At 39.0% G+C, this 14,879-nt stretch overlaps 1 protein-coding gene across 1 annotated transcript in view; it reads left to right on the top strand.

The window, feature by feature from the left end:
- Window positions 1-14,879, top strand: part of Dpy19l1 (dpy-19 like C-mannosyltransferase 1) — a 94,629-nt gene that overhangs the window by 8,370 nt on the left and 71,380 nt on the right. Inside the window, exons 2-4 of the mRNA XM_028763787.1 lie at window positions 8,737-8,761; window positions 9,363-9,450; window positions 12,717-12,854. Coding sequence (XP_028619620.1) covers window positions 8,737-8,761; window positions 9,363-9,450; window positions 12,717-12,854 — 251 coding nt within the window. The remainder of the gene's footprint in view (window positions 1-8,736; window positions 8,762-9,362; window positions 9,451-12,716; window positions 12,855-14,879) is intronic.

The following is a 14,879-nucleotide window of genomic DNA, read 5'->3' as shown; positions in this document are numbered from 1 at the left end:
TTAATAGGCATCTCTGTTAGCCTTTTGTTTGAGGTTGAGACCTAACCCAGGCCCTTTAGTGGACAGTTAAGTCTTCCGTCTTCTTTGTTAGTGTCTTTCCCGATGTTTGACTCCTTCTGAATTAGCTGATTGTCAGGTGTGCCTTCTAGCACCAGAGCCATCACATGAGGAATACTGGGACCTCAATTTATAATTGTGACTTAATGTAGAGGTAACTGTTGACATAACTGTCACCCAAAGCATTGACAAGATACTTGTGTTTGGCTCACAGCCTGATAAGGATGGAGGTGGTTTAAATGTTCTTTAACTGTAGCTTCAGCTGGATCTTAGAGCACAGCTTCTGTGTAAATTGACCAGTCACTTATAGAGTTTGCTGCCTAGGAAAATTTTTAATTTGGGAAAATTTTTGTAATTGTCCTACCTTCATTCTTGCTCATGGCTGTCTGCATAATTCTTATTGTGCCTCTGCAGTTCTACTAGTTAAAATTTGTTTTTAGAAGATCTTGTTTTTTTTTTTTGTTTGTTCCTCACTATCTTTAATATTTACAGAAATCTCCCAAGTAATGTTATTGTTGAGAAATTTACCGGTGTGGGCATCATTCTTGAGTTCCCTGGGTGAGGTTTGGGCTTGCAGCCAACTCTTTGTCAGTCCTATTGGTCAATCGTAGACCTCAGATCTGAAGCGTAGACAACAATCAAAGGCCCATTGGTGGGAATAGGACCTCAGATTCCCTGAGCCTAGTTGATTCATTAGAGAGAGCAGAGATTTCTGTTTCTGCACATTTGGAGAATCATTCTGATTTCTATATCCACAGATCTATCTACCCTCAACACCATCTTCATTTTGATTTCCTGTTTAATTTTGAAAACATGAATAAATTCTGAATTTAAGGAAGGATAATTGGTTGTTTGGCAGTGCTATTAAAAAAAGATACTTAATAAGTCATGTTTTCTGAGTCATTTAAGTTAAATGATAAGCTAAATCTTGTGATACCCACAGGCAGTTTGCAATTTGAAGGGGTTTCATTATCTTAATAGCATTAGAATGCTTTATCAGGGAATAAGCTTGTTTAAAATTACTAAAGACTTGTATCTTTCTGTCCCATCTTCCCCTGTGATCCCTGAGCTTTAGGTGAAAGAATTGGATTTTAGATGTATGTGTCAGTTGATGCTAGACACCAGCCACACGATCACTTGTTACCTGTATCTGCAGTCACTGGCTGTGATTTTCTGTAATGGTCCAGTCTGTAGCAAGGAAACATTCCTTTGAGTGGTGAGGACTGCATTAACGGGTGGGTATACGAATAAATATTTAGAATATAGTTAGGGATTATGCTGATTTAGTAATGGTAGATATAGGTTCTCCTTCAAGATAGGTGACTTCCCGAGCCCTGGGAAGTTGACTGGGTTTCTAGTTCCAGACATGACTTCCCTCTTGTTGATTGGGCCTTAAGTCCAACCAGCTGGTGTTTACCACCAAGATATGTGTGCCACTGTTACACTTAGGGCTATTGTACCACGGTAGTCATTAATTAGTTCAGAGGTATCATAGTCGAATAGACTGTTGGTTGTTTGTGGAAGTTTGTGCATGGTGCCTTTTGATATCATGAAAGGTAGTCTTTAGGGCGGAAGCTTTCAGATCAGAAGCAGCTTGGATCCTCCAGTTCATGTGTCAGGCTCTAACGCCATATATATACAGATGACTTATATGAACCAAGAAGGTTATATTTATATGTTTGTGTGTGTGTGTATGTGTGTGTACTTGTGCTTGTCTTTGTATCTTGTCCTATGTTAACGAAACCTGCATTCTACACTTTGCTCAAATTTATCAGGTTTTGGAATTTCCCTCTGCATGCTCAGAAGAATATTATTTTGTTTGTATACTTTATTTATTTGTTCTTAAAACAATAAGATACATTGTGTTTTGCTAATGAAGAGGAAGTTAATGTATGGGAATTATCAATGCGGGTCATTGTTTGATTTAGAAATATTTTTAAAATATAGCCTTACGCTATATTTTAAAAGAAAGATAAATTCACTGCCTTTAAAACATGTCTTGTGTTTTGTACATACATTCATATTTAAAATATGTGAGGGCTGACTTCGTGTGTTTTCTATTAAGAGTCCCAGCCATGTTGTCTATGGGACGGCAGTGTAGATTTTCTGTGCTTTGTTATTTTCATGTATTCATTTAGAACACATTTTTTTTTCTTTGAATCTGTTGTGATTTCTAAGACCTTTTTTTCCATGTTACTTCACTCTTTTGGCTAATGTGCTCAGTATTTCCAAGTCTGAACTTGGAGTCAGGGAAACCTGAACTCTCTTCCATATTTTGTCGCATCCTTGCTGCATGAGACCTTGGGCGCCTTGGGAGAAATAAAAGCTACTAGTTCTTTATATGGACTCCTGGATATCTTATAATATTGATGAGCAGACATTCATAATATCATTATAATTAGGAGTTTCTAAGATTTTTTTTCTTAGCTCTTGTCTAATACTGTTTTGCTCAGTGCCAAATGTTGGTCATCATTCCATACCACTGTGAGTTCTAGACCTTACCAGAGGTGGTTTCTTTAAATCCGGATGTGAATTTTAAATGCAGCTTTGCTTCTCATTTTGAAACTTAATGTCTGGATTAGGTAAATTGAACTGGTGCCTTCTTTCCCCAATCCCAAAGAGGGAGCAAAGGAAAGGGATCAAACCCCACAGGGATTTGACGTTTGTGGAACAGGAAGTCCAGTGCTGGTGGTAAGAGCTGTGAGTCCTACTTACATTAAGCACTGCAGGTGAGGTGAGTGCCTCCCTCTCCCCGTTCTGTACTCTGCAGATGAGACTCGTAGGCTAAGTTGATGATGTCTTATAAAACCTGAAAAGCATTTCTTCTTAGGAAGGGCTTTTTTATAAGAAGGGAGTTTATGAATTTTTACTCTTTCCCTTCCTGAATCCTCATTTGGGAGCTTTTGAATTTGTACCTTCCTTTTCCTCATCCCTTTCTGTCACCGCCCTCCAGGCCTCCACATCTTACCTGAAGGAATTGTCAGCCTGCTCCTTTCGCTGAACATGATATCACAATTGTACCACTTCTCAAAGTGTGGACTATGTGAACTACTTGAGGGTTTACTAATCATGTATGATTTCGAGCCCCTATCCCTGTTGAATCAAGATCTAAGAGTGGGACCCAAGAATGCAGTGGTGGTGTGCTCCTCCCAGGGCTGTGCTCCAAGGCCACCTAGTTCTGTAGAGGTCTGCTAGGGAATGTCACGGAGCTGCCTGTGTCTTCTACAGGCTTCTTGAAATGTTGATTGTAGGTTAAGAGGCAAGGCTGTGGTCTGAGATTCTACATTGTCACCTTGCTCCTGGGTAATAAATCCCTGTTGCCTTCAGGAGACTTACTAAGGGACTCTTCCATTTTGACAGTAAATCTTATACAGAGTGCCTAACCTTTGCTCCAGTTGTTCTGTGATAGTCAACCTTGGTCACTCTTTCAGTCCCTTTGTTTCTATTTGAAAGTTAAGTATATCCTAGAAACTTAATGTGTTGAAACACTTCTTCCCCTATTGATGGCTCTGTTTAGGGAGGTTGTATATTTCTTAGGAGGTAGGTCTAATTGGAGGAAAATGGGTCATGAAGGCTGAGCCTTTAGGTTCGAAGTCTCTGGGAGCAGCCAAATTCCAGTGGGCTATTTACCTCTAGACTATGGGTCCTGTAATTAGCTGCTTGAGGTGCTCACTGTCACTCATTGTCATGCCTTTTCGCAGCAAAGGACATCACCTCAAACCATGAGCAAACATAAATGCTTCTTTCCTCAGGTTGTTCCTCATGGTATTTAATCACAGTGATGAAAAAAAGAACTAAACAATAAGAAATTCCTAGAATTTCCGATGTACGGGGCAAGACTTTATGAACTCCTCCCCCAGCTGTGCTGGGGTTTTGACTGACTGGATCTTGTGACTATCCTGTGCATGCAGTGACAGTCTGAATCTGTGTGTGCAACAGCCTTGCCATGCCGGGCAAATACTTCTTTACTTCTGCTGCTGCTGCTGCTCCTGACTCTTCAGTCTGTCTGGCTTCTCTTTGGTAATGATCCCTGAGCTTTGAAGGAAGGGGGTGTATTAGAGACATCTTAGCGCTGACCACTCCACAGTCTCTTATTCTCTGCATGTTGACCAGTTGTGGGTCTAGGTATTAATCACTATCACTGTAAAAGGAAGCTTCCCTGCTGAGGGTTGAGAGACAGTAATTTGTGGGTATAAAGATAACTTGAGAGGCATTTTCTTACTATGTTTATTTAGGAGACTAATAGTATTAGTTTTAATTTATGCCACTGTCTCATCAGTGGCATGGCTTGAGAGGGCAGTCACTGTTGCAGCTTGTTTGCAGGGCTCAGAGCTGGGTAAAACTGTTGACTATGTAGCTAGCATGTATAGTACCTTTTAGCACTATGAAAGCTAGCCAGTAGGACAAGCTTCCTGGACAGCTTGACCTGTCCATGTTCTTTGTGTGACACAACATGTCTTTAGTGCTTAGGTGTCACCATCAGCAATGTACTCAAGAGCAACACAGTCGATTGTAGCGATTGAGGGTCTGTGGAACTCCACTGAGCATCACCTAGAAAGGAGGTAACTCATACCTGGCTGTGCTCAACTCCTTCCCGCCTCTCCTGGATTCTTGCTTTGTGGTTGGAATGTGGGACAGCATGGGGCAGGTGAAATATGACTTAGGCAGGAGAAACATGGCTGTCAAGAGCTCCAGTAGGACAAAATATCCAGTTGCCTGCTTTCCCACACCTATGGCTGGCTCAATAAGCTAAGATAAACTCCGACAACAGGGCCCTGGATGCTCTGCTTACTAACATGGCAGCAAGTCCTGAGGCCTGGCCCTTGGGTGCCTCCAATGCGCTAACTTTCAGGAAGTAAGTGGAGAAAAGGTTCATATCTAGGTATGTGACTTAACAAAAGGTTCAATTTAGCTTTACTACAAGGACAGAGTTTAGGTTTAGTTTATACCCTCCCATCAAACTTGGTTATACACAGTAATTGCTAACTTCTTCAAACCCCAACTTTGTAGCAGGCTAATAATTAATGGAGTAAATTCAGGAACTTTTGTTTCTAAACTTCCTTCTACAGGTCAGTTTTTGTAGCTAGAGTCTAGCTGCAAGGAAGTACATAAAATTTTGTTTGTATTGTTTTACCTCAAATCCCACACGATTGAAAATTGATACAGGGTAACATAGTCAAGTGTTCTAAGAGCCCAGCTCCTGACTGAGCTTTGGTGTGGGCAGTGTGGATGCTCCCAGTCAAAGCAGCAGGGCTTCCAAAACCATCACAGTAAGGGGCTAAGGGGTGGGGTCCTCTGTAATTACCTTTCCTTGACCTTTGAATTATTTTATTTTTTTATTTGTAGATTTTAAACGTTTTTTCTTTTTGTAATAATAAAAACTCAGCAACCGAGAACATAAAAAGAACATACTTATTTAAGTGGAGAGAAGTAGATTACCTATATTGTTAGATTCACACCCCCCCATATATACACACCAAATAGAAAAAGGCTAATAATTACTGACATAAATTTAGAGAAAATAATTTCAAATATTCTTTTATGAAGCTAAGAAAAGTGCAGAAATGCACTTTTTCTATCACTTTGTCTTTACCTCGAAATCACATGTTCATAGAGCAGTGTCTTAATAGAACTTCAAATGACATACTATGCATCATTTTTAAGAAAATATCTCCAAATTTTAATATAAGAAAATTTTTTACTCCATGTGTGAGCCTGTGTGTGTGCGTATGTCTGTGTGTGTGCGCGTATGTCTGTGTATGTGTCTGTGTGTGTGTGTGTGTGTGTGTGGTGCCTGTATTAATGTGCTTGTGCCTTTAAAAGCCAGATGAAATGTGGGTGTTATTTTTTAGGATCTGTGCACTTTGTTATAGTGAGACAAGAGTCTCTCTGTGGCCTGGGGCTTGGAGATTAGACTAAACTGACTGGCCTGTGAGCCTAGGGAATCCTCCCCCTGTCTCTCCAAGGCTGGGCTTACAAATGCTGTTGACTACCACACCCAGCTTTTCACTTGGATTCTGGGTTGCTTATTAAGTTTGTGTGGCAAACATTTTCTGGCCTGAGCCTTTCCCTGGTCTCTAATTATTAGTAGTGTCTATAAAGTATATTTCCTTTATTGAGGGATTCGTTGCAGCAGTTTTGTTCTTTCCTGTTTAAATTACAGAGGGATTGAGATTAGGAATTCTTTGTGGACAAGATGGCTGAGAGTTTGGAACTGTCTTCCTCTCCGTCCTCTTCTGTAGAGGCCACACAGTTTGTGGATTTTAGGTCTGAAGTCTTAAAGCTAGCCCATTAGTTTGCCCAATCTGTTGTGTATAATCTGGCAAGCTACTCATCTGTAGTGTGCCCCAGTTCTTCACGATTGAGGACTTACTTATGCCCACCACCATAGGGAAGCTGTGGGAATTTATTGATTTCCAAACTGCTGGGTAGTATATAGTAAATGTTTGATGTTACCACTACCTTGAGTGGAAGAGATTGGAAAGTGCCAGGACTTCCTATTGTCCTATTGTCCACACTGGTGTTAAAGGAACTCATTAAAGGCACTAAAGACATCTGGCATCTTCTGTCTTCTCCCAAGAGATTATGGTATTTTAAGAAGATAAAAGGTGTACATCTGCTATAGATATATAGGACTACTAGGTTAGTAACCCTACATATCTTTGATTGGTGGCTCAGTCTCTGTGAGCTACCATGGGCCCACGTTAGTTGACACTGTAGATCTTCTCATAGTATCCTTGACCCCTCCAGATCATTTAATTCTATCCCCCATTCTTCCATAAGACTCTCTTGATATTCGGCTGTTCGTCTCTGCATCTGTTTTTATCCGCTGCTGGATGAAACCTCTCAGGAGAAGTGTCACTAATAGTATTGGGGGTTGGCTCTATCCTGTGGGATGGGTCTTTAAGTTGGGGCAGTCATTGATTGCTGTTCTCCAGTCTCTGTTCTACCTTTTCCCCTACATATCCTGTAGGCAAGACAAATTTTGTTTTGAAGGATTTGTGGGTGGATCCCCTAACAATAGGAGCAGGGATTGTCTTGGTCTCTGTTCCCTGCCATTGGAACCCTTTCCCCTAACTGGACTGTCTAGTTGGGCCTTAGTGGGAAGGAATGTGCTTAGTTACACTAGGAGTAGATACCCCAGGATAGGGGTGGTACCCAAGGGGGTTTTCCCTTCTCTGAGGGAGAGGGTAGGGAGGGGAAGGATTTGTAAGAGTGGGACTGGGAGAGAGGCACTGTGATTGGTGTATTAAGTGAATAAATTAAATAAATTAATTTAAAAAAAGAACACAAAGGAAGGTGACCTTGACAAATCCTTATTTTCACTACAGAATAGAAGATGAAACTTGTTCAAGTAACAGAAGTCAAGCCTATCATGTTTTTTTCACCAGAATTTTTTTTTTTACGGTATTCTAGAAGATATTGGCCAAGTAGAAGATGCTAATGGTAAAATTATAAAACAGAAAAAATTATTATCATTTGTTAATAATACTGTCTAAAATGGAGAATTTAAAATAAGCTGAAAGTACTCTAATCAATAAATTGACAACAAATGTGTTACAGATTAGCCTTCACAGATTTGTACATCAACAACAGTGTGTATTAGCACAGAAAATATTTTATGGACATCAGAAAAAATTTAAAATAGGAATAGGGTGATTACCCCAATCTGAAATCCCAAAGATCCAAACATTTGAGTGTTAACATGTAGGCAGAGATGGAAACTATTACACCTGACCTCAGGACTCACCGTCAAAATGCAGGAACCCTAAAAATATATCAAAGTACCTCTGACTGTATAGTATTTCAGAGACATAAATGGATTTGTATTCAGACATTGGTGCCATCCGCAGCTATGTCATTATACAAACAGATATTTCAAAATGTGAAAGAAATTGGTATTTGAAACACTTCTTGTCCCAAGCCTTGAGTTTCCTCCTTTGTACTACCTGATAGAATTTTTCTCAAGGGTAATTGAAAAGTGATGTGTATAACTGAATGTGTACTGTGTTTATGAACACAGAGTCTATAGTCAGGAGTGTCTCCAGTGATCTTTGTACTCGGGCAGAACGTGAAGGATTCTGAGATGTAATCTGTGTTACTGTTGGCCTTACCCTGAGTCTATCTTTTTCTGTCTCTTCTTTTCTCCTCCACTTTTACAGGAGTGGGACTTCCTGTAAAAATCCAGGCAGTAAGGTAGTTTATAAAGGTGGTGGTGCTTTGTGTGTTTATTTTGCTATTTCACTTGTAACCCTGGTCCACCAGTAATCGTGGCCCTTTGTTCTAAGGTACCTTTACCTATGGATTTTGTTCCTCTGGGGTCTTTTTGGGATGCTTTTTATCTAGTGGTTCCTGTACAGTGTTGAAAACAATAGGGCCTCACATGTTCTGTGGAGTGTGAGGGAGTGAATGAAAACTGTAGCTGGAATGTAAGCTGCTGTCTTGGTGCAGTGCAGGCTTAACCACAATGCTTCTTTTGAAAGGTCAGTGATCTCTCTTAGATGCTAAGCCTGGTTAAGCCTTTCCTCAGTTTAGGCTTTGCAAGTTTACCTCAGGAATGTTTATGAGGTCTACAGAGTCTGGCCCCGAATGTGCTGGGGTCTCCTTGGAAGTGCTTGCCTGTAAGGAGAAAGTATTTCTTCATGCTAAAATAGTAATATACATTTCTTTTTCTTTCAGCTTTCTTTGCAGCGCTACTGCACTGGTAAGATTTTTTTCTTCATTGTTATGTATTATGTAAATGTTCATAATTTACCAAAGCTATAGCCCATGTATTTAAAGGACTAGCTTCTGTATCATAAAGATGGATGTATTTTACTTATACCACAGTTTTCTGAAATATTAGTTTAATTGATAAATTAGGATCAGAATAATAAAACTGTTACATAAAGTTATCTATTATTAAAGAGGCTATATTTGATACTCTAATTTGTGTAACATTAATATGGTGTATATGTTAAATGTTAAATTGATGTTTTTAATCTTCTGGGTGGAGAGATGTATGAATTTTCTGAACCAGGCAGTTTCTGTATGGTACCCAATGGCATAGTCAATGTGATCTATATTTTTATAGTACATCACTTAAAATATCGTTATGGTTTATTTGAATGTTAAAATCTAATTGGAATGTGTTTCTTATGGAGAAGACTTAGTAGAATTGTGAAAACCTGGTAGAAAACAAATATAGATACAATGGTGTTTCAGTTTTGTTGCAAATAGTCTGCAATCTGTAGGACGGTTCCTTTGCCTTTGAAGTAGCTCTCTCGGCCTTCAGCACTGACCACCCTGTTGTTGAATGTTCCCAGGAGCCACATAACGCACCTCTTTGAAAACGACCGGCATTTTTCTCACCTCTCAACGCTGGAAAGGGAGATGGCGTTCCGCACTGAAATGGTTAGTTGTGTGTGTGGATAGTATTTCATTGTATTTTGGGACTCTAAATATTTCAAAGCTTTCTTGGCATGAAAAGTTTCAGCAAGACATTCCCAAATAAAAGTAGTAGCCACTTCTGCGTCCTTGTAGCTTCAGCAGCAGACAACACACAGTCATCCATATTTCCTTGCCCATCTTTGTTTGAAGGAAATTAGACTTAACTCTCGTGCTACTGCATTTGAAGTTCCTCAAAGGACTTTTTGTCCCTAGTAATTTCTTAGCACCATCAGATGAAATTTTTTGAATGAGCTGATTGGCACTTGATGGCAGCTGATGTCCTTAACTGAAGATGCAAATTGTCTGCACCTACGATTTGTTGGTTTTCTTTTTTTTTTTTTTTGTTTTTTTGTTTTTTTGTTTTTCGAGACAGGGTTTTTCTGTGTAGCCTTGGCTGTCCTGGAACTCACTCTGTAGACCAGGCTGGCCTCAAACTCAGAAATCCACCTGCCTCTGCCTCCCAAGTGCTGGGATTAAAGGCGTGCACCACCATCTCCCGGCCCTGCACCTACGTTTACCTGCTGTATTGATGGATCTTTTAATATGTAAGTCCTTCTTTCTGTTTTGTTTTCATGCTATTTATCTATTGAGGAACCATATATGCTCCCATACACATACACAACCACACACACGTGTGTGTGTGTATTTATACATATACATATACATATACATATACATATACATATACATATACATATACATATACATATACATACTAATTCCTCAATATACATGTAGTATACATATATGTTACATAGACTTGGCTGTAACTCACATTCTTATGATGTTTCTATCTCCTGTGCTTTCTGAATGGAAAATATGACTTCTTTCTGGAAGGAATACTTCCTAGCTTATGCTGGGCCCTTTTTATTGTAGCATCTCAAGGTTCACAGAGGGGACTGGTTGCCTTCTCAGATATTCAGTCTGGGGAGTAGCTTAAGGAATGGACTGGCTGAGGCCTTCTTAGAGCCCAGCCGTCTGTGTAGCTCACTCATCTTGATAGAACAGACCCTGCCATTATTTTTCTTCACATGCTGACTTTTATTTCTGGAAAGAATTTTCCTGCTACATTGCTTCAGTGTCTTTTCTAGGCTTACTAATTAGTGGAAAGACAGGAAAATGATCCATTCTTTCATTTATAGTGTTTTTTTTTTTTATAAAATAAAGTGATTCTCTCACATCTTCTAGTCAGAATCAGTAGACTGATTGGCATATATTGTGTAACCTTTGGTGTCTGGAACTGGCCAGTCTCTGCAGTTGGCTGTGCTGGCCTCAGGGGGACCTCACTAGTGTTTCCTTGGTGTCCAGGCCTTCCTTACTTTGGGATGCTGCATGACATCTCCTACCCAACTCGCAATAGCCAGTTTTCCAAGGAGCTCAGTTCTTTTCAGCTGTCAATGGCATGGAGCGACCAGGACCCCTGTGTTGCAGATGCTCATGGCTACTGCATGGGCCATTGAGACTTGGCCTTTTAGTGAGCAGAATTAGGAAACTTTTTTTTTAAACAAACCCAATAAGTCATGAATTTATATTAAAATTTTTAAATTAAAATTTAGGATTTGTTCTATTTTACTTGATATTAAATTTGTTTTACTCTGAGAGTATTAATTTCAAATTATTTACTTAGTAGAATAAAAATGTCAAGCTCAGTAGAAATATAATTATTAAATGAATTTTAGGATTTCTGGAAGTCTGTCTCAATGCTTTGCTGTGTTCCACTTAGATTGCCCAGTAGGGTTACTTGGTATTCTCTTCCAATCTGATAAAAATTAATGCCTTTTTAAATTTTTGTTACTTAAATATTTAAAGTTGTATGTTTTTGTGATTAACTAAAATGTTAATATGTTTCTAAAATGAAACTCAGAGCAGGTAGATGCAGTAGTTTGGGACTCTGACAGTCCCAGAGTCTAGAAGGGATGGACCAGGTGCCACTCTGTGAGGTCGGCTGGTGTTTGCTGCCGGTCTGGGTTCCCTTGGTTTATTGCTGCACTGCTCTTCAGTTTCTGCTTCTGTCCTCTTGGTTCTTTTGTCCTTTGTGTTTGACTTTCCCTGGTGTAAGTCTGTGTCCACATTAGAGTCACTCGAATCTCTTTGCCATTACTTCAACTTGATTGTATCATTGAAGAGCCTGTTTAAATGAGACCATATTCACTAGTTCTGGCCTACAGGAAAATGTTAGAGACCCTGTTAACTTAATACAGGAGGAAGTCTATCTTATTCTAGAAAGGATTATGTGAGAACTAACTCAAGACAGAATCAAACTTTCTTTCTCTGGAGACATTCTGAGTAGTAGGGAAGTCACCTTTCTGTGTTCAGAGATTTGACAGGTGCACCCACTTTGGTTAAACTGAAGAGAAGGTGGCATTTTCCCTGTATGCCTCTGTGTCCCTTACAGTGCCTCTCAGATTCTTGCCTAAGCTTCATGGATGGTCAGGGGACCTTATTTTTGTTTTATTTTGTTTATTTATTAAGAAGAAGTCTCCTGTTTGCTGAGCTGGTTCAGACTTACTTTACAGCTGAAGATGACCTTGAACCACTTATTTTTCTGCCTTTACTTTGTTAAGTGCAGGGCTTACGCTGTTGGGTGTATGTAATGATGGGCATTGAACCCAGAGCCTCCTGCGTGCTGGGCGAGTACTCAGCCGAGTGAGTTATGCCATCAGCTCTGCCTCATATTGTTTTTGTCTCATGTCATTTCACCTTTGTTACAGTCCTTTTCAAAGTAGCATGTCAGACTAAACTTTCCTAGCTCTCTCAAAATGCAGTCCTTCCCAGGCCCCAGTGTCAGCTCTTAGACTGTTGCTATGGGAGGAAGTGGTCTGTAAAATTACTGTTTAATAGGGATGTGTATAATGTGCAGTCTTTTTCAAAAACACATTTAGATGTTTGAATGTAAATTTGGAGGAAATAAGACTAATGTCATTTTTGGGTGTTGAATAGACTCTTTATACATGGCATGTGCTGAATTACATGTATACATATTTAAATTCTGAAACTATTTTTGAAGCTATTTTCCCATTTAATTATTTTAATTATGATGAAATTCTTCTAAAATATACTTTTTTGCAACCTAAGAATTTAAAAATGATCAGAAACCTGTGAAATTAATTGTAGCTATTACCTGCTTGAGTGCTCAGTTTTTCAAAACCAGTGTTCTTTAAATATTTGTAATCTAAGATGATGAATAACTATACACTTTTTATTACAATTGGAACGTATACTTTTTTCAGGGGCTGTATTATTCTTACTTCAAGACTATTGTGGAAGCACCCTCGTTTTTGAATGGAGTATGGATGATAATGAATGACAAGCTGACTGAATACCCCCTTGTTATTAACACATTACAAAGGTTCAATCTTTACCCTGAGGTAAGTTACTACTGTGATTTTTCATGAAAATAAAATGCTTTTTAAAAATTACATGTGAGTCTCTTAAGTTCAGATTTACCATACTAAATTTTATTCCACTTTTTAATAAAAATTATGTACCATGTGAAGGAGTTTATTGGGGGAGGGGATTTTGAATCTCTGGGATCTATAATTGTGACGGCATTATTAGAAAATGAGGAACGTCTTTACATTTGGTGAGTTTATATCGAGAGACAAGCATGACTGCCATGGGTCATTTGTCAGATAACAACTCCTTTCTCTGTAGGAAGACATCCCTTCCCTCTCTAGGATGGCATCTTTCCTTCTCTTGAGTAACATCCTTCCCTCCCTAGGGTGACACCCTTCCCTCTCTTGGGTAATATCTCTAGGGTTCCTCTTTCTATTGAGAGCATTTTCTAGGGCAGGATTCAAAGGAAGGTGGGCTCATCCAGGAGATAGGGAGGAAGACTGTGATACCAGAAGCATTTTTAGATGTTCATTACCCTCCCTGCCTTCATTTGATTCATTTGACACATTTCTTAAGCATTTTTCTGGGCCCTGGGCTAAGAACCAATTCCTTTGTGACTTGAAATCAGGATCTCTTACAAAGCCCAATATCTTCCCTTACCTTCTTAACATTGGTACAGAATGGCACCCAATGTCTGGGCTGTGTCTGTCTAGGTCTCTGCTCAGCAGCTGTCCTTAGTGGGTCTGCAGTTTTTCTCTACAGAGAAAACTTCACTTCTGGGTCAATGACTTGGTTGATTACTGAGCAGTCAGTATGAGTTCCCTCCATAGTTCAGTGTTTTCCCACAAAGTACTGCTCTTGAATGTTTTCTCTGACTATATGCAAGCAGACTTTACGAAAATGGGATTACAGGCTATGCAGTATTTTTACGTGTGTGTTTTATCTTTGGGGTCATTTGTAGCCTCCACTTTCATTTTAAGACAGGGTTCCTCTGTGTACCATGGCTGCTGGTGTGTCATTTGTACTAATTGTATGCATCATCTACCATTGTCTTTCTATGTCACCATGGCTGTTGGTGTGTCATTTATAACGGTTGTGTGCATGATCTTCTATGGACATTTTACATTTTCACAGTTGTGAATATTCTAAGCAAAGTGGCAGCAAACATCTGTGAATCTAAATCTTTATTATACACATTGGCCTTATTTAGGTTTTACTGCTTTGATAGAACACTACAACCAAAAGGAATTTGGAGAGGAAAGGGTTTATATAGTTTATCTAATGTTCCCAGTCCATTGAGAAAAACCAAACAGGACATTCAAGGCAGGAACTTGGAGGCAGGGCAGCGACTGGAGAAGAGACCATGGGAGAATGCTGTTCACTGGTTTGCTCCCCACAGTCTGCCCATGAGTGGAAATTCCCACATCAATTACTAATCAAAGAAAATGCGCCACAGATTTGCTTGGAGGTCAGTCTTTTGGAGGTGTTTTCTCAAATAAGATTTCCTCCTCCAAGATATGTCTAGCTTTGTGTCAAATTGATAGAAAGAAACCACCAGCAAAACATTTATTCAGTTTTTTTAAACTATAAATTTGTGAATATAGCTCTTCAGTTTAGCAGAATGTGCATTGTAATGATTTTGGGGCTTATTGCCAAAAACCCTTCCATATAGGTTATACCAATTGGATCCCTGCCAATAGCAGTTTGGGAAATGTTGATTTGCATCCTTGCTGATTTTGATAGACAAGGAAATTATAAGCACTTGGTGCATTTTATTTAATTCATGTATATGAATGCATTTTAGTGCTATATAAATATCCATTTCTATTTTGAAAAAGAATTCCTGTTTATGCCCCCATATCTGTTTCTATTGAGTTTCTTAAAGACTCACTTTTTTATATATAAGATGTTATGATTATGACATTAATGAAATATTTATCTTTCTAGCTATAAATACATATTTTCCCATGCAACATTTTATGTGCATGAATCTTCTAACTTACGACTTTTAAATATGCATGTAAAATATTTATTCTTTATAGTTATATACTTATGTT

This window comes from Grammomys surdaster, unplaced genomic scaffold (assembly GCF_004785775.1).
Source record: "Grammomys surdaster isolate TR1022 unplaced genomic scaffold, NIH_TR_1.0 140, whole genome shotgun sequence".
Classification (NCBI taxonomy): domain Eukaryota; kingdom Metazoa; phylum Chordata; class Mammalia; order Rodentia; family Muridae; genus Grammomys; species Grammomys surdaster.
This window is presented reverse-complemented; position numbering and strand designations above follow the sequence as displayed.